This window comes from Coregonus clupeaformis, chromosome 24 (assembly GCF_020615455.1).
Source record: "Coregonus clupeaformis isolate EN_2021a chromosome 24, ASM2061545v1, whole genome shotgun sequence".
In the NCBI taxonomy this organism is placed as follows: domain Eukaryota; kingdom Metazoa; phylum Chordata; class Actinopteri; order Salmoniformes; family Salmonidae; genus Coregonus; species Coregonus clupeaformis.
Genome location: NC_059215.1, coordinates 3,140,794 through 3,159,878, shown reverse-complemented (window position 1 = coordinate 3,159,878; position 19,085 = coordinate 3,140,794). Strand labels below are relative to the sequence as shown.

At 42.7% G+C, this 19,085-nt stretch overlaps 1 protein-coding gene across 2 annotated transcripts in view; it reads left to right on the top strand.

Moving 5' to 3' along the window:
* The first annotated feature begins 577 nt into the window (after positions 1-577).
* The window catches only part of LOC121537603 (tubulin-specific chaperone cofactor E-like protein), a 97,452-nt gene continuing 78,944 nt past the window's right edge, over positions 578-19,085 (top strand). Inside the window, exons 1-8 of one of the 2 annotated variants that reach the window (XM_045206980.1) lie at positions 582-708; positions 2,380-2,529; positions 3,455-3,594; positions 4,102-4,283; positions 8,361-8,623; positions 10,827-10,953; positions 11,345-11,461; positions 13,951-16,228. In XM_045206980.1, the coding sequence (XP_045062915.1) occupies positions 2,388-2,529; positions 3,455-3,594; positions 4,102-4,283; positions 8,361-8,623; positions 10,827-10,953; positions 11,345-11,461; positions 13,951-14,308 (1,329 nt within the window). In that variant the 5' untranslated portion in view covers positions 582-708; positions 2,380-2,387 and the 3' untranslated portion in view covers positions 14,309-16,228. Of the gene's footprint in view, positions 709-2,379; positions 2,530-3,454; positions 3,595-4,101; positions 4,284-8,360; positions 8,624-10,826; positions 10,954-11,344; positions 11,467-13,950; positions 16,229-19,085 lie in introns of those variants that run through there. The other variant, XM_045206979.1, reaches the window with a different exon arrangement.

The window sequence follows — 19,085 nt, the reverse complement described above, 5'->3', positions numbered from 1 at the left end:
AACCCATCCAGATAGTGAAACCGATCGGTCTGATAATTTAGGAAGCACTGTAGGAATTAGACACCTGTGTCCTTATAGCAGGGATGAGAGATCTCTAACTCCATACCTGGAGAGCCACTGAGTATGTAGGCTTTTGTTCCAGCTCAACAGAAACACACCAGGCCCTGATTCAACTAATTGTGGTTCAGAGTCAGACTGAAGACCATGATTCGTTGTTTATTTGAAATTGAAACAGTGCTGGGCTGTCACTAAAGCCTGCGCACCCAGTAGCACTCCATTACAGTTGGAGTTGGAGAGAGTGCATGGGCTTTTCTTTTGCCCCACCAAATAGACTTGCGCAAACTTTATGCAGGTTAAGTGAAACACAAATATTAGAGATCGATGATCTCAGTCAGACTCGTATTAAATCAAACAAGAGAGTCGGAACAGGATAGGTTGAAGAACATTAGAGTAGAGTGAATCGTTGTTACTTCCATTGAAATAGGCCATTCTATTTATATGGTTACTTCATTGAGATCATGTCACAATGTGGAAGGATAATTGGGTCACTATTTTAGCTCATGTAACACAGGCTCTCTTTTTCTTTCTCGTCCACCAGGCCTGGCCTGAGCCAGAGAGAGAGAGAGACGGCACCTCCTCACCACACTACAGCCCAGAGCTGTCTGTCTGTGGTCCACACCAACTTTGACCCCTAGAGGAGCCATATTTGTAAGTCTCCGCTAACCTCAAATCAATGTTTTGGAGCATGAACAAGATTTGACTTGTTAGTATGTAGGCTAGCGGCAGACAAGTCAGCAGAAAATACATACTACTAAAGCCATGCACTTTAACATATTTACAAATAATTTGTAGACTGGAAATGGACCGCAAGAAGCCCAAACAGATATAATATTTGACTAAAACATAATCATTTCAAACCTAGCTTACATTTGTATACGATCACATATTTCTCTATTATGCATGGCAATACTTTGGAACAGATTTCCAAAATATAAAGCCAATATAGCCTCATTATTTTGTGTTACTATTTCCTTTTTTTATTTAGCAAATTATTCGTACTTTTAAAAGTCTACACCTGTTGTATTCGGTGCATGTGACATAATATTTGATTTGAAGTACAGTAACCAAAAAACAAATCAAAACATATTTTATATTTGAGATTCTTTAAATAGCCACCCTTTGCCTTGATGACAGCTTTGCACACTCTTGGCATTCTCTCAACCAGCTTCACCTGGAATGCTTTTCCAACAGTCTTGAAGGAGTTCCCACATATGCTGAGCACTTGTTGGCTGCTTTTCCTTCACTCTGCCGTCTGACCCAAACCATCTCAATTGGGTTGAGGTCGGGGGATTGTGGAGGCCAGGTCATCTGATGCAGCACTCCATTACTCTCCTTCTTGGTAAAATAGCCCTTACACAGCCTGGAGGTGTGTTGGGTCATTGTCCTGTTGAAAAACAAATGATAGTCCCACTAAGCCCAAACCAGATGGGATGGCGTATCGCTGCAGAATGCTGTGGTAGCCATGCTGGTTAAGTATTACTTGAATTCTAAATAAATCACAGACAGTGTCACCAGCAAAGCACCCCCACACCATAACACCTCCTCCTCCATGATTTACGGTGGAAACTACACATGCAGAGATCATCCGTTCACCCACACTGGGTCTGGTTGGAACCAAAAATCTCACATTTGGACCCTAGACCAAAGGACACATTTCCACCGGTCTAATGTTTCTTGGCCCAAGCAGGTCTCTTCTTCTTATTGGTGTCCTTTAGTAGTGGTTTCTTTTCAGCAATTCGACCATGAAGGCCTGATTCACACAGTCTCCTCTGAACAGTTGATGTTGAGATGTGTTTGTGACTTGAACTCTGTGAAGCATTTATTTGGGCTGCAATTTCTGAGGCTGGTAACTAATGAACTTATCCTCTGCAGCAGAGGTAACTCTGGGTCTTCCATTCCTCTGGCGGTCTTCATGAGAGCCAGTTTCATCATAGCTCTTGATGGTTTTTGTGACTGCACTTGAAGAAACTTTCAAAGTTCTTGAAATGTTCCATATTGACTGACCTTAATGTCTTAAAGTAATGATGGACTGTCGTTTCTCTTTGCTTATTTGAGCTGTTCTTGCCATAATATGGACTTGGTCTTTTACCAAATAGGGCTATCTTCTGTATACCCCCACTACCTTGTTACAACACAACTGATTGGCTAAAACGCATTAAGAAGGAAAGAAATTCCACAAATTAACTTTTAAGAAGGCACACCTGTTAATTGAAATGCATAAAAAATAAAGAAAAACCCTTGAATGAGTAGGTGTGTCCAAACTTCTGACAGGTAGTGTATGTCTTCCTCTCATTTCCTTCTCGCTCTCTCATCGGACAGCTGTGGCCATGGAGTCCTCTGATGAAGAGGAGGGGCGCACCTTCGTCCAGGTGGTCAGTGAGAAGTACAACCCAGAGAATTTCCCATACTGCCGTGGGAACGGCATGGGCGTCGTGGTGCTTTCCAGTCCACAGGGGTTGCCCATTAAAGGTCAGAGGTCAAGGCGCTATAGATCAGTAGCTTATGCTGCCTTCAAATGCTCACCGGAAGTGGGAAATACGTGGTTCCGACTGGGCAACAACCACTTGAACGGCCCTCCGAAGTTGGACTGCCGAGTGGGAATGTTGGAGATAATTTTACCAGAGTTGTGACGTTTTGTCACTGACCTTTCACCTTTTCAATCAAAGGATGATAAAGCATGATTTTTGGCATTGTTAAACTTATCAATGTGGATAATGTAGCTAGTTTGACCATATTGTCAACGTTAAGCAAGCTAGCTAACTTTATCATTAGCAACATTAGCCAGCTCATCTAGTTAGATTTAATCTCATTGGATGAGGAATTATTCCGTCTTCAAAACCAGTTCCAACGAGCATTTGAAGGCCGCATTAGCACAGTGATTGAGTAATAACTTTGTGATTAGGTGGCCTATGCATCTTTTCTCTCTAGCATTGCTAAACTGTGTTGGTGCATGCAAGATGATTTATAGTCTGATGAACATGTCTGAAAAAGTGGTTATTCCTCAAAGCAGAAGAGTCAAGGGCCACTCTACAGCCTACTTACCTTTTTACTCAGAAAAACATAATTAACACGTAAGAACTCTATGTAGGCCTACTCATATGCATTATACAAGGTAATCACACAAGTTATCTTCTAGTTACCCAGGAATACTGAGAACTGCATGTAGGCCTACTTGTATCCCTTATATATGGTATTCACACACATGAGTCATTCTCTCATGCCTTAGCTTATCCCCAAGGATACTGCCTATGACGTGATGTAAATAAGTAATAACAATAAGTGATACCAGGCTGTTGTCCATCATATATTGTGAATGTGATTCTTATTGACTGTGCAGTTTATGTGATTCAATAAAGAACAATTATTCACTAGAAAGATTGTTGTCTCTCTCCAGATCGTCTGAATCTGCCGAGTGTGCTGGTGCTGGACGGCTGTGGCATCAGTAAAGCTGGGGATGAAACTGAGGTGGCCACCTTTTGTGCCCATGTGGTGGAGCTGGACCTGTCCCACAACCAGCTGCAAGACTGGGGGGAGGTGGGTACTGTAGTTCTCCTCATCCTCCTAACCCTGGCTGTCATGTTATGCACCATTAATTTAGCAGCAGCTAGCTATTAGCAGGAAGGCTGGCACTACACAGTTAATGTTACACACTTTTGTCCACTTTTTTGGTGAAAGTTTGCCTTATTTTCTACACATCTAGGGTGTTGTTGTTTTATCCATACAGTTTTTTAAAGTCCAATAGCTGGTTATTTTGTAATGTCCAGCATCTCCTGGCTAGCATTAAATAAGCATGTAGCAATGCTAATGGAAACGGACTGTATCCACTAGCGGTTACCTACCACATCACCCAAAACAATTGCCCAGAGACATCATTCAACAAACAAATTCAACAAACAAGACCTTCATCTGTCAGTCAGTACCAATTGCACCAATCTGTCTTTGGGTTGCCAGATCTGCAGCATTGTGTATACTGTCTACAATAGGGTTGCCAGTATAGTCCGTAAGTGTGATAGCTCCAATCTGTTTTTTTGGGGTTGTGAGATCTGCACGATCGTGTCTAACATCCCCAACCTGGACTTCCTTAACCTGAGTATGAACCCTCTGAGTGGGATTGAGCTGGAGCCAGGCCTGGCTGAGGTGTTCTTCCGGGTCCGCCGCCTGGTTCTCATCAACACACGTGTCACCTGGGACACGGTACACACACTCACACGCCAGACCCCTGAGTAAGTCATGACAGACACTGGACTGCGAATCACAAGGCACACGTGAATACATGAATGTGTATGTTTGTATTTAGCTATTTGTCTTAGGTATTTTGTGTGTTTTTGCCCTTAGACCTTTGACCTTCTCAAGTTCAGGCATGTCCAGGCATGTAGTATATTTACTTGTATCCATATCTAACATGTACAGTACCAGTCAAAAGTTTGGACACACTTACACACCTATTTGACCAAGAAGGAGAGTGAAGGAGTGCTGCATCAGATGACCTGGCCTCCACAATCACCCGACCTCAACCCAATTGAGATGGTTTGGGATGAGTTGGACCGCAGCGTGAAGGAAAAGCAGCCAACAAGTGCTGAGCATATGTGGGAACTCCTTCAAGACTGTTGGAAAAGCATTCCAGGTGAAGCTGGTTGAGGGAATGCCAAGAGTGTGCAAAGCTGTCATCAAGGCAAAGGGTGGCTATTTGAAGAATCTCAAATATAAATATATTTTGATTTGTTGAACACTTTTTTGGTTACTACATGATTCCATACAGTGAGGGAAAAAAGTATTTGATCCCCTGCTGATTTTGTACGTTTGCCCACTGACAAAGACATGATCAGTCTATAATTTTAATGGTAGGTTTATTTGAACAGTGAGAGACAGAATAACAACAAAAAAATACAGAAAAACGCATGTCAAAAATGTTATAAATGTTTTTGCATTTTAATGAGGGAAATAAGTATTTGACCCCTCTGCAAAACATGACTTAGTACTTGGTAGCTAAAACCCTTGTTGGCAATCACAGAGGTCAGACGTTTCTTGTAGTTGCCCACCAGGTTTGCACACATCTCAGGAGGGATTTTGTCCCACTCCTCTTTGCAGATCTTCCCCAAGTCATTAAGGTTTCGAGGCTGACGTTTGGCAACTCGAACCTTCAGCTCCCTCCACAGATTTTCTATGGGATTAAGGTCTGGAGACTGGCTAGGCCACTCCAGGACCTTAATGTGCATCTTCTTGAGCCACTCCTTTGTTGCCTTGGCCGTGTGTTTTGGGTCATTGTCATGCTGGAATACCCATCCACGACCATTTTCAATGCCCTGGCTGAGGGAAGGAGGTTCTCACCCAAGATTTGACGGTACATGGCCCCGTCCATCGTCCCTTTGATGCGGTGAAGTTGTCCTGTCCCCTTAGCAGAAAAACAGCCCCAAAGCATAATGTTTCCACCTCCATGTTTGACGGTGGGGATGATGTCCTTGGGGTCATAGGCAGCATTCCTCCTCCTCCAAACACGCGAGATGAGTTGATGCCAAAGAGCTCGATTTTGGTCTCATCTGACCACAACACTTTCACCCAGTTCTCCTCTGAATCATTCAGATGTTCATTGGCAAACTTCAGACGGCCCTGTATATGTGCTTTCTTGAGCAGGGGGACCTTGCGGGCACTGCAGGATTTCAGTCCTTCACGGCGTAGTGTGTTACCAATTGTTTTCTTGGTGACTATGGTCCCAGCTGCCTTGAGATCATTGACTAGATCCTCCCGTGTAGTTCTGGGCTGATTCCTCACTGTTCTCATGATCATTGCAACTCCACGAGGTGAGATCTTGCATGGAGCCCCAGGCCGAGGGAGATTGACAGTTATTTTGTGTTTCTTCCATTTGCGAATAATCGCACCAACTGTTGTCACCTTCTCACCAAGCTGCTTGGTGATGGTCTTGTAGCCCATTCCAGCCTTGTGTAGGTCTACAATCTTGTCCCTGACATCCTTGGAGAGCTCTTTGGTCTTGGCCATGGTGGAGAGTTTGGAATCTGATTGATTGATTGCTTCTGTGGACAGGTGTCTTTTATACAGGTAACAAACTGAGATTAGGAGCACTCCCTTGCTCCTAATCTCAGCTCGTTACCTGTATAAAAGACACCTGGGAGCCAGAAATATTTCTGATTGAGAGGGGGTCAAATACTTATTTCCCTAATTAAAATGCAAATCAATTTATAAAATTTTTGACATGCATTTTTCTGGATTTTTGTTGTTGTTATTCTGTCTCTCACTGTTCAAATAAACCTACCATTAAAATTATAGACTGATCATTTCTTTGTCAGTGGGCAAACGTACAAAATCAGCAGGGGATCAAATTATTTTTTCCCTCACTGTATGTGTTATTTCATAGTTTTGATGTCTTCACTATTATTCTACAATGTAGAAAATAGTAAAAAATAAAGGAAAACCCTTGAATGAGTAGGTGTGTCCAAACTTTTGACCGGTAGTGTATGTCCTGGATACTGTACGGTGGCTTGCGAAAGTATTCACCCCCCTTGGCATTTGTCCTATTTTGTTGCCTTACAACCTGGAATTAAAATTGATTTTTTGGGGGTTTGTATCATTTCATTTACACAACATGCCTACCACTTTGAAGATGCAAAGTATTTTTTATTGTGAAACAAACAATAAATAAGACCAAAAAACTGAACTTGAGCATGCATACCTATTCACCCCCCCAAAGTCAATACTTTGTATAGCCACCTTTTGCAGCAATTACAGCTGCAAGTCTCTTGGGGTATGTCTCTATGAGCTTGGCACATCTAGCCACTGGGATTTTTGCCCATTCTTCAAGGCAAAACTGCTCCAGCTCCTTCAAGTTGGATGGGTTCCGCTGGTGTACAGCAATATTTAAGTCATACCACAGATTCTCAATTAAATTGAGGTCTGGGCTTTGACTAGGCCATTCCAAGACATTTAAATGTTTCCCCTTAAACCACTCAAGTGTTGCTTTAGCAGTATGCTTAGGGTCATTGTCCTGCTGGAAGGTGAACCTCCGTCCCAGTCTCAAATCTCTGGAAGACTGAAACAGGTTTCCCTCAAGAATTTCCCTGTATTTAGCGCCATCCATCATTCCTTCAATTCTGACCAGTTTCCCAGTCCCTACCGATGGAAAGACATCCCCACAGCATGATGCTGCCACCACCATGCTTCACTGTGGGGATGGTGTTCTCAGGGTGATGAGAGGTGTTGGATTTGCCCCAGACATTGCGTTTTCCTTGATGACCAGAGTACCTTCTTCCATATGTTTGGGGAGTCTCCCACATGGCTTTTGACGAACACCAAACGTGTTTGCTTATTTTTTTCTTTAAGCAATGGCTTTTTTCTGGCCACTCTTCCATAAAGCCCAGCTCTGTGGAGTGTATGGCTTAAAGTGGTCCTATGGACAGATACTCCAATCTCTGCTGTGGAGCTTTGCAGCTCCTTCAGGGTTATCTTTGGTCTCTTTGTTAACTCTCAGATTAATGCCCTCCTTGCCTGGTCCGTGAGTTTTGGTGGGCGGCCCTCTCTTCGCAGGTATGTTGTGGTGCCGTATTCTTTCCATTTTTTAATAATGGATTTAATGTTGCTCCGTGGGATGTTCGAAGTTTCGGATATTTTTTTATAACCCAACCCTGATCTGTACTTCTCCACAACTTTGTCCCTGACCTGTTTGGAGAGCTCCTTGGTCTTCATGGTGCCGCTTGCTTAGTGGTTCCCCTTGCTTAGTGGTGTTGCAGACTCTGGGGCCTTTCAGAACAGGTGTATATATATACTGAGATCATGTGACAGATCATGTGACACTTAGATTGCACACAGGTGGACTTTATTTAACTAATTATGTGACTTCTGAAGGTAATTGGTTGCACCAGATCTTATTTAGGGGCTTCATAGCAAAGGGTGTGAATACATATGCACGCACCACTTTTCCGTTATTATTTTTCTAAATTTTTTTGAAACAAGTTATTTTTTTCATTTCACTTCACCAATTTGGACTATTTTGTGTATCTCCATTACATGAAATCCAAATAAAAATCCATTTAAATTACAGGTTGTAATGCAACAAAATAGGAAAAACGCCAAGGGGGATGAATAGGCACTGTATTTCCATGTATCTCTTAGCTCCGGGGATCAGCTTCCCCTCCCCCAATCCTAACCTTAACCATTATTGGGGAAAATGCGAAACTGACCAAAGATCAGCATGTAGGGGCAACTTCACCCTACTCATATCTCATACCTTGTATTTGAATGCCATTTAAACATAGCTACCTCTCTGATGCTCACACTATCGCCCCCTGCAGGTTGGAGGAGCTCTTCCTTTGTCTGAACGAGTACGACCAAGTAGCCGAATCCCAGGTTCCCTGCCCCTCCCTGCGCCTGCTTCAGATCACAGACAACCAGCTACAGGAGTGGGGCGAGGTGCGTAAGTTTGGGCCCATGTACCCGGGCCTGCACAACCTGGTATTGTCCAACAACAAACTGGGCTCTGTGGAGGAGGACACACCTCGGGACACACTGCAGCACCTGTTTCCTAACCTGCGCAGCATCAACCTCAACAACTCAGGTATGCGAAGGGAGGGTCACGCGCTCGCATGCGCACACATACACAAGCATGCTCATACAGCATGAACACACACACATACACAGCATGAGGATACACGTCGCAAACACACACATGCACACAGCATGAAGATTCGCACACATACAGTGGGGAAAAAAAGTATTTAGTCAGCCACCAATTGTGCAAGTTCTCCCACTTAAAAAGATGAGAGAGGCCTGTAATTTTCATCATAGGTACACGTCAACTATGACAGACAAAATGAGGGGAAAAAATCCAGAAAATCACATTGTAGGATTTTTAATGAATTTATTGGCATATGATGGTGGAAAATAAGTATTTGGTCAATAACAAAAGTTTCTCAATACTTTGTTATATACCCTTTGTTGGCAATGACACAGGTCAAACGTTTTCTGTAAGTCTTCACAAGGTTTTCACACATTGTTGCTGGTATTTTAGCCCATTCCTCCATGCAGATCTCCTCTAGAGCAGTGATGTTTTGGGGCTGTCGCTGGGCAACACAGACTTTCAACTCCCTCCAAAGATTTTCTATGGGGTTGAGATCTGGAGACTGGCTAGGCCACTCCAGGACCTTGAAATGCTTCTTACGAAGCCACTCCTTCGTTGCCCGGGCGGTGTGTTTGGGATCATTGTCATGCTGAAAGACCCAGCCACGTTTCATCTTCAATGCCCTTGCTGATGGAAGGAGGGTTTCACTCAAAATCTCACGATACATGGCCCCATTCATTCTTTCCTTTACACGGATCAGTCGTCCTGGTCCCTTTGCAGAAAAACAGCCCCAAAGCATGATGTTTCCAACCCCATGCTTCACAGTAGGTATGGTGTTCTTTGGATGCAACTCAGCATTCTTTGTCCTCCAAACATGACGAGTTGAGTTTTTACCAAAAAGTTATATTTTGGTTTCATCTGACCATATGACATTCTCCCAATCCTCTTCTGGATCATCCAAATGCACTTCAGACGGGCCTGGACATGTACTGGCTTAAGCAGGGGGACACGTCTCGCACTGCAGGATTTGAGTCCCTGGCGGTGTAGTGTGTTACTGATGGTTGGCTTTGTTACTTTGGTCCCAGCTCTCTGCAGGTCATTCACTAGGTCCCCCCGTGTGGTTCTGGGATTTTTGCTCACCGTTCTTGTGATCATTTTGACCCCACGGGGTGAGATCTTGCGTGGAGCCCCAGATCGAGGGAGATTATCAGTGGTCTTGTATGTCTTCCATTTCCTAATAATTGCTCCCACAGTTGATTTCTTCAAACCAAGCTGCTTACCTATTGCAGATTCAGTCTTCCCAGCCTGGTGCAGGTCTACAATTTTGTTTTTGGTGTCCTTTGACAGCTCTTTGGTCTTGGCCATTGTGAAGTTTGGAGTGTGACTGTTTGAGGTTGTGGACAGGTGTATTTTATACTGATAACAAGTTCAAACAGGTGCCATTAATACAGGTAACGAGTGGAGGACAGAGGAGCCTCTGAAAGAAGAAGTTACAGGTCTGTGAGAGCCAGAAATCTTGCTTGTTTGTAGGTGACCAAATACTTATTTTCCACCATAATTTGCAAATAAATTCATTAAAAATCCTACAATGGGATTTTCTGGATTTTTTTTCCTCAATTTGTCTGTCATAGTTGACGTGTACCTATGAGGAAAATTACAGGCCTCTCTCATCCTTTTAAGTGGGAGAACTTGCACAATTGGTGGCTGACTAAATACTTTTTTTCCCCACTGTACACACACACACAGCATGAGCATACAGAAAAATATCCCTCTTTCCTCTACCCGATTATACTCTTTTCATCCACTATTCCAGTTTTCCTTCCCTTTTCTCCGGTTCTTACTACTCCTCTGCTTCTGTACCTCTCTCTTTCCCCTCTGCCGGACAGGGAACCCTTTGAAAATCAGTAGGTCTACTTAGAAGGGCTCAAGTTCTTTTACATTCCAATGTATTTTAAATGTACATTTGGTATTTCAAGTCTTTTTCCCCTCATTTATGCTAAATAAATGAAATTAATGTACACACATTCCATCACAGAAAAGAGCCCTCTATGAGCCGTCTGATGTGAAAATAGATATATTGTATTGTACTACTTCCATACACCATATTCAATACTGTATCCTGGGATTCCATAGAGAATGAGTGCTGATAGTTTCCATATCCTAACTCGTGTGTGCGTGTGTGTGTGTGTGTGTCTTAAAGGGCTGAACCGATGGGAGGACATAGAAAGGCTGAATTTCTTCCCTAAGCTGGAGGAGGTGAGGCTGATGGGGATTCCATTACTGCAGCCCTACACCAACAAAGAGAGACGCAGCCTCACTCTTGCACAGTGAGTACACACACACATTTTACATTTTAGTAATTTAGCAGACACTCTTATCCAAAGTGACATAGTGCTTTAATCTTAAGGTAGCTAGGTAAGACAACCACATTGCACAGTCATAGTAAGTCAAACCTTTCCTCAATAAAATAAAGCAGCTATCTGCAAAGTCAGTGTTAGTAAGAAAGAACAAGTGTTAGTGTTAGTGCAAGAAAGGTGCAAGTACAACGGTAGGGTGTGATTTATTTATTGGTTTTTTAATCGGGTTGGTGGTGTGCTGTGGGATTATTGAAGATACCTTTTGAAGAGGCACACACACAATTGAATACACACCTGTTTGATTTGTGTGATTTGTGTAAACATGACACACGTCACACGCACTTCTTTGTCCTTTTTGCAGGTTGCCATCTGTGTCTGTGTTGAATGGGAGTGTGGTGACGGAAGGGGAGAGAGAAGACGCTGAGAGGTTCTTCATCAGACACTACCTGGACATTCCAGAAGAGATGCTGCCTCATAGGTACTGTTGACACACACACTAGTTTGTTGAGGTGGAGCTTTGTCAGAGGAACTGTAAAACATGCGCATACACACACACATTTTTCTTCTGATAAGAACAACTTAATGTAAAACTTATCTCTGGTTCATAATAGCAAGAGCCCTCCTCTGAGACACCTACTGTACATTAACAACGGCCGGGAATCACTTTGAGTACCTCTCAACTACCTCCTACCTCTCTCTGCTTATGTTAACTCCCCCCAGTGTTCTAACACACCTGACATCCTGTAACATATTGTCATCTCAGGACTTCCCATGATGGGAATTTAGGTGGGGTAGGTTTGGTTTGGTTTGGGCCCATGCTGGAAAACTGATTGGCCCACGCTTTTCGCCAGCCGCATTACACTTAACCCTCGTAGAATGCAACGGAGGGATTCGCGGGGGGAAAGTGTGGTCCCTGACTGGGGGAAAGTAACCTTTGCGAGACAATGGCGCTAGTCTCTGCCCACTCAATGACTTCTTTGTGCCTTGGAATACTCAGATCGGAAAACCGATACACAAGGTGGCAGGTAGATTTTTTTTAGACCTCCTCCTCCTTCGCTCGTTTACGCTCTCTTTTCTTTCTTAAGGGGGGATTGAGAGGTTGACTCATTTCCCTGTGTAACCGGAGCTGATGTAGCCCAAAACATGACTCCAAACCTACACAGCGCCCCCACAGTGTCTCAGATTAATCAGGGTACTGCAATGGAAGTGTCTCAAAGCCTCCAACCATTCTCTTTAGGTTTTCTTTTGCTCTTTGCTTTCTCTCTCTCCTTGCTTTTAAACTGCATTTACTTGCTCTTGGGTCTAAGCCAGTTTCTTTGAGTGTGCGCATGTGTGTTTGTGTGTGTGGGTACACGTGCACGTGTGTAAGAGTGTGTTGGATGCGGTCAGTGAGCACTGGAAAGGACTTAGGCGGCCTTTCGGCGGAGGGGCTATGAGAGAGGAGGGGCTATGAGAGGGGTGGGTAAGGATAGAAGGGAGAGGGAGAGGATTGGGCTTGAGATAAGGAGAGTGAAAGAAAAGAGCCGTTAAATTATATAACCACTTAAAAGGAAGCGATTCCCAAACCTTCCATAACAAAGCGATCACCTACAGAGAGATGAACTTGGAGAAAAGTCCCCTAAGCAAGCTGGTCCTTGGGCTCTGTTCACAAACACAAACAGACCCCACAGAGCCCCAGGACAACAACACATTTAGACCCAACCAAATCATGAGAAAACAAAAAGAGCAAACTAGAATGCTATTTGGCCCTAAACAGAGAGTACACAGTGGCAGAATACCTGACCACTGTGACTGACCCAAACTTAAGGAAAGCTTTGACTATGTACAGACTCAGTGAGCATAGCCTTGCTACTGAGAAAGGCCACCGTAGGCAGACCTGGCTCTCAAGAGAAGACAGGCTATGTGCACACTGCCCACAAAATGAGGTGGAAACTGAGCTGCACTTCCTAACCTCCTGCCAAATGTATGACCATATTAGAGACACATATTTCCCTCAGATTACACAGATCCACAAAGAATTCGAAAACAAACCCAATTTTGATAAACTCCCATATCTACTGGGTGAAATACCACAGTGTGCCATCACAGCAGCAAGATGTGTGACCTGTTGCCACAAGAAAAGGGCAACCATTGAAGAACAAACACCATTGTAAATACAACCCATATTTATGTTTATTTATTTTCCCATTTGTACTTTAACTATTTGCACATTGTTACAACACTGTATATATACATAATATGACATTTGAAATGTATTTATTCTTTTGGAACTTCTGATGATTACTGTTCATTTTATTGTTTATTTCACTTTTGTTTACTATCTACTTCACTTGCTTTGGCAATGTTAACATATGTTTCCCATGCCAATAAAATTATATAGACAGGTGTGTGCCTTTCCAAATAATTTCCAATCAATTGAATTTACCACAGTTGTAGAAACATGGCAGGGATTGTCAATGGAAACAGGATGCACCTAAGCTCAATTTCAAGCAAAGGGTCTGAATACTTATGTAAATAAGGTATTTCTGTTATTTATTTATTTTTAGCAAAGATTTCTAAAAACCTGTTTTCGCTTTGTCATTATGGGGTATTGTGTGTGGATTGGTGGGGATTTTTATTTATTTAATCAATTTTAGAATAAGGCTGTAACGTAACAAAATGTGGAAAAAGTGAAGGGGTCAGAATTCTTTCTGAATGCGGGGGATTGATCCGGTGACCAACAAAGGCTGTAATAAACTGTCATAGCACCAATTAAAAAAGTAAGCATTGGCCGTTTATTACATCACTTTTTTCACATGGTGGGGTCGCAAATTTCTTTTTAAATAAAAATTGGGTCATGGGCCAAAAAAGTTTGGAATCCCTGCCATAATGTGTGTACAAGAGAGCATGCCAAATGACCAATCACCACCGTTCTCTCTACCAAATGACAAATCCCAACCTCCCGTCCATTCTGTCTCGTCTCCACAGGTACCATGTCCTGGTGTCCAAGTACGGACGGCTTGCCCCACTGGCCGAGGTGGACTTGCGTCCACGCTGCATGGCCATGCTGGATGTGCGCTGGGGTGAGCGGAAGGAGACTCTAAGCTTGCGGTTGGAGCAGACGGTCGGAGAGCTCAAGAAGGAGCTCAGGGCCCTGGTGGGGCTGCCAGCCAATGGCATGCGGCTGTACTACATCGCCCGTGAGCTAGGCTCTGCGCTGGGACCTGAGGAGATGAAGTACGGCAGTCGGGCACTCCACTCGTACATGATCCAAGACGGGGACGAGATCCTGGTGGTGCCCAAGACTAAGAGCCGCACCATCTCGTCCACCTCCTTGGACTCCTAAGAAGAGGGGTAGTGTGTGTGTGGAGGACTCTTCTGGACAGCCAACTTTCAATGCTGTCTTTTTTTTTTTTTTTACCAAATGACATTGATTGTAAAGATGTTTATTGGCAAAGCCCCTTACTGTATATAAATACATACACACACACACACACACACACACACACACACACACACACACTATTACTTACACATGTATGCTACACGCATACTATCACACTGAGGGTTCTATTTTTGGCTTGGTGCAAAGCACCGTTATTGTGAAACGCAAGTGGCACGTGACACCACTGAGATTTTCCATTGAATTTGGTTTGTCAAAATAAAGCCCAGAATAGTATTTTATCAGAAATATTAGTTTTTAATTAATGTTAGTACAATTAACATACCCTCCCTCTCTCACCCCAGTCTTAAATCATGTGCTGCAGATATCACGAGATAACCCCTGAGTCAGAATCCCAGAGGGTGGTGCGCTGACCCCAACTCACACAGGCAAGGATGATAGAGCTTGTGACACACAGAGACCACACGGAACATCACTGACCCCAACTCACACAGGCGACCTGGCGGAAAGAGACAAGACAAGGCCGAGACGAAGGGGTTGGGTTGGTGGGCAGTGACTGTTAAAGGTGGAGAGAGAGGAGGATCTGGAGAAGGGGAGCTGCGCTCAGGTTGCTGCAGGTCTTCCTGCTGTCTGTTTCCCATGAAGGGAGCAGCTCTCTCCTCTGCCGTGGGGAGGGGGAGGGGGTGTTAAAGGGAGATTCGGTGAACCTCAGGCCAGCCTCACAGAGTAACCACACACCGGCCGCTGTTTCACGGTCACTTCCTCTGTGCTTGGATTACAATGGGTTCACCCAACGGGCTGTGGCCTTCCTCACCTCTTGCTCTCTCGCTCTCTCTCTCTCCATCTTCCTCTCCCCGTCATCCACACCTCACATCCGTCTCACACACCCAACACCTCTTACTGGATCCAGTGTCCATTGTTTTAGTACACCCTGGGTCAACAATGTGCCCCCAGAATTTGTGTTCTCCCATTGGTCCATGTTGTCCAATCGGTGTCTTCAGATTCAGACACCTTGGTGGAAAGATGTGAGAAATACCCAATGGGAAATTATATCTTGTTGCTGCCCAGTCCTAGAGTCAATTTCACTCTGCTTTTGCATGAGGTTAGCTACTCTTCTTATACATGGTAGAAATCAGTAAACCAAGGTGACGATGAAACTGGGTTTATTTACCAATCACTCTACCAATTATATTTCCCTTTTTAATCTAAATTCCTCTTTTTGATCTTTTTACTTTACGTATTATGCGGAAAAACCTAAGGAAACAAAGTTTGCACTGGTGCAAAAGCTAAATTAACGTTACCCTCAGTCTGTCAGAGCTAGGCTGTGTTTAGAAAAGTAGATGAATCTTGACCTTTGGGAATTACTTTAGGCACATCACAGGTGCTTCTTGATCCGTTAATATTGTGTTCGCTTGGTTGGTAATGGTAAAGTATGTAATATAGTTTATGTGGGCTGGGATCATGGTTACATTCTTTAACAGTGGGCCGTCATTTACTATGGAGGATTGCATGGACTTGTAACTTAAATTTGAGGGACCTACGATAAGAGTGTATGCTATAGTACATAGTGTATATACTATGTTTTTATGTTAAATTTTTTGGAAGATGATCAGATCGATATTTATTGTTAAGTGATTCAGATTTTTTCCGAAAGCTTCAATGCTTCCAGTTTCAAGAATTTATTTTCCCTTTTATCTTTGCTTAAAATCTAACTTACTGTACACACATAGATCATTTATGGACATATGTTTACCTGCAGACTGTTGTTAAATCGGACTTTATGCGTACCACTGTAATACACGTCTGTCTAAGACCCTGTAAAATCACCTTGCTATATGTAAATACATTTATCAGATAAATCTATTTTATGATGTCATTTTGCTTTATTGTGGTGATATTGTAAGGTTTTCTTTACTTTATGTTGGTAATGTTTTATTTTATAGCGCTATTTCAGATGGTATTTACCTACGGGATAACAATGGGTATTTTCTGCTACTCACTGTACACATACAGTACTTCAAAGAATTCAACATAGTTGGTAACTTCCACCAGGTGGTAAGTAGTTGTGTTTGTATCAATGAAACCAGGATGAAATTGGTATACAATATAATTAGGATTGTATCATATTATTTCCAAGTAAATATCGGACTAAAGAGTAATAAAGCGTTACTTTTTTAGTTTACTTTTTTTATGTACATGCTGTGTTCATAACCAAGTGGGAAGGTGGTATTTACCACATACGACTGGGGAAGAATCCACTTGAACGCCCCTCCAACTGGTAATTACTAGTATGAAACTCGTCTCATCCTGAGCTCCCAAATGCTGACCTCTGGCATCACCTACTAAGGAAATGACCTCAATAACAGCATTTTCGCCAGTTAAATGCAACAACAAAACATTATTATAAAGAGCAATGCGCTCAAAGAGCTTTATTTTCATGTAATCTGACCAAAGCCCCGTTCCAATCCAATTGCCAATGCTGTTTATTAAACTCCAGGCATTTACATTTGTTGGATGACATGAAAATAGAGCTCTTTGTCCACGCACACCAGTGGTGGGTTTGGCGTCGAAATGAGAATGCATTAGCAGAAAATAACCCCATACTGTAAAATATGGTGATGGATATTTGATGTTATGGGGCTATTTTGCTTCCACTGGTCCGGGGCCCTTGTTAAGGTCAACAGCATAATGAACTTTACAAAGTAACAGAATATTTTTGGGTTAAATCTGATTGCCTCTGCCAGGAGGCTGAAACTTGGCCGCAAGTGGGTCTTCCAGCAAGACAATAACCCCAAGCACACATCCAAATCCACAAAGAAATGGTTAATTGGCTACAAACTCAGCATTCTGCAATGGCCATCTCAGTCTCCGGACTTGAAAACCTGTGGTTTGAATTGAAGAGGGCAGTCCATAAGCGCAGACTAATGATATCAAGGATTTGGAAGGATTCTGTATGGAGGAATGGTTTAAGATCCCTCCTAATGTGTTCTCCAACTTCTAAAACATTTTAGAAAAAGGCTCAGTGCCATTAACCTCGCAAGGTGGCAGGTAGCCTAGCGTTTAGAGACTCGAGCCAGCAACTGAAGGGTTTCCAGTTCGAATCCTGGGTCCAACTGGAAAAATCTGGCGGGAAGTGAGCTGGCAACCGGAGGGTTGCTGGTATCATGTCCTAGATGCCATTGCCTGCCGTTGTGCCCTTGAGCAAGGCACTTAACCCCCCACAACAACAGCTACCTGGGTGCCCAGAGTGGCAGGCCGCCGCACCTCTCCAAAAAAAAACTGTATGTTTGGGTCTTTCAGAGGATTTGGGTTAAAAGCGTAAGTACAATTTCGGTGTGACCTTAATCTTAAAATGTATTGAAAATAATTTTGACCCCTACCTTTTTGAGAAAAAAATATGAGTACTTGTTAAACAAAATCTCTTTCTCTGAGCAATTGTATTAGTATAAAATAATATAATTTCCCAATTTGATTGAGCATACAATATAGCTCAGTATTTGAATTATTTATTTTATACAGTCATTTTTGCTCATCTTTATCAATTGCGTCTGTAATTTTGGACACCACTCTATACAATGTCACGTCATGCCTTATTTCCTTCCATCGAAATGGGAAACCTTCCTCAGGTGCATTCTCGTTGGCCTCTCACCTTTGTAAATTGAGTTATCTATTGCCCGATGCAGATGTCTGTACTCCTACACTCTAAAATGTAGGGGTTCAACAAGGGTTCTTCTAAGATCCTCAAAGTTCTTCTAAGAACCTTAGGGTTCTTGGCACTGAAAATTTCCCCCAAAAGGTTCTTCAAAGAACCCCATAGGAGGTGAGGTTAATGGAGGAACCTCCTTAGTTGGTCGGGGTTCTTGCAGGAACCTAACTGCCCAACTGAAACATTTCAATTTGAAAGGACAGCAGGTGCAGGCACTTAACTGAAAAATGTCAAGATCTCCTCAATTTAAGGTAAGGTTTGTCCCTTATATGATCTAAATTGATATTGTTTTATGATGTTACCATCTATCTTTTCATTTTTGTGCAACCTTTCTAAAACAGAAAATGGACACAATTCAATGGATATCCATCAACAAAGAGGTAAGACTATGTAGGCTATAAGAATATGTTGAAGGCTAGCTGTATTGGGTGCAGATGACTGAACTGCTCACTTTTGTGTCTGTATCTGCAGGTATACAGTCGAGGAGGCATACAATGGTATGTCAATTGGTATTGGTATGTTATGCTGATCACATTTACCATCCTCCTCCCTTACCTCTTCAATGAATATCCCATAGGCCTCTACATTATGGACAACGTATGTTTATGAAAACCATTATCAAAACAGTTTTATTCATTTACATTCACCACAAAAACCAAGATATGAATTCTGTCTTGTGCATGTTTTGTTAATCATCTGTATAATTACTATTTTGGGAATTCACAGACTTCACCCTCCCTACACCTCTGATGAATATAACAGGAAACCTGCTCGATCACAATGCACTGCAAAATCATTCTGGCTATGGATACGGAGAATATCAACACATTAACATAAACGCCAGAGGATATACCCATTGGACTTGGGGCTCTGCTGGGAGTTTACCTCATATTTAGATTTTTTAATTCTGCTTTGCCACTAAAATCATAATAAACACTGAGAACTAAAATATTGTTGTTATTGTTATGCATATTATAATTATTAATAATAATAATATTAATAGGGGAGGAAAAT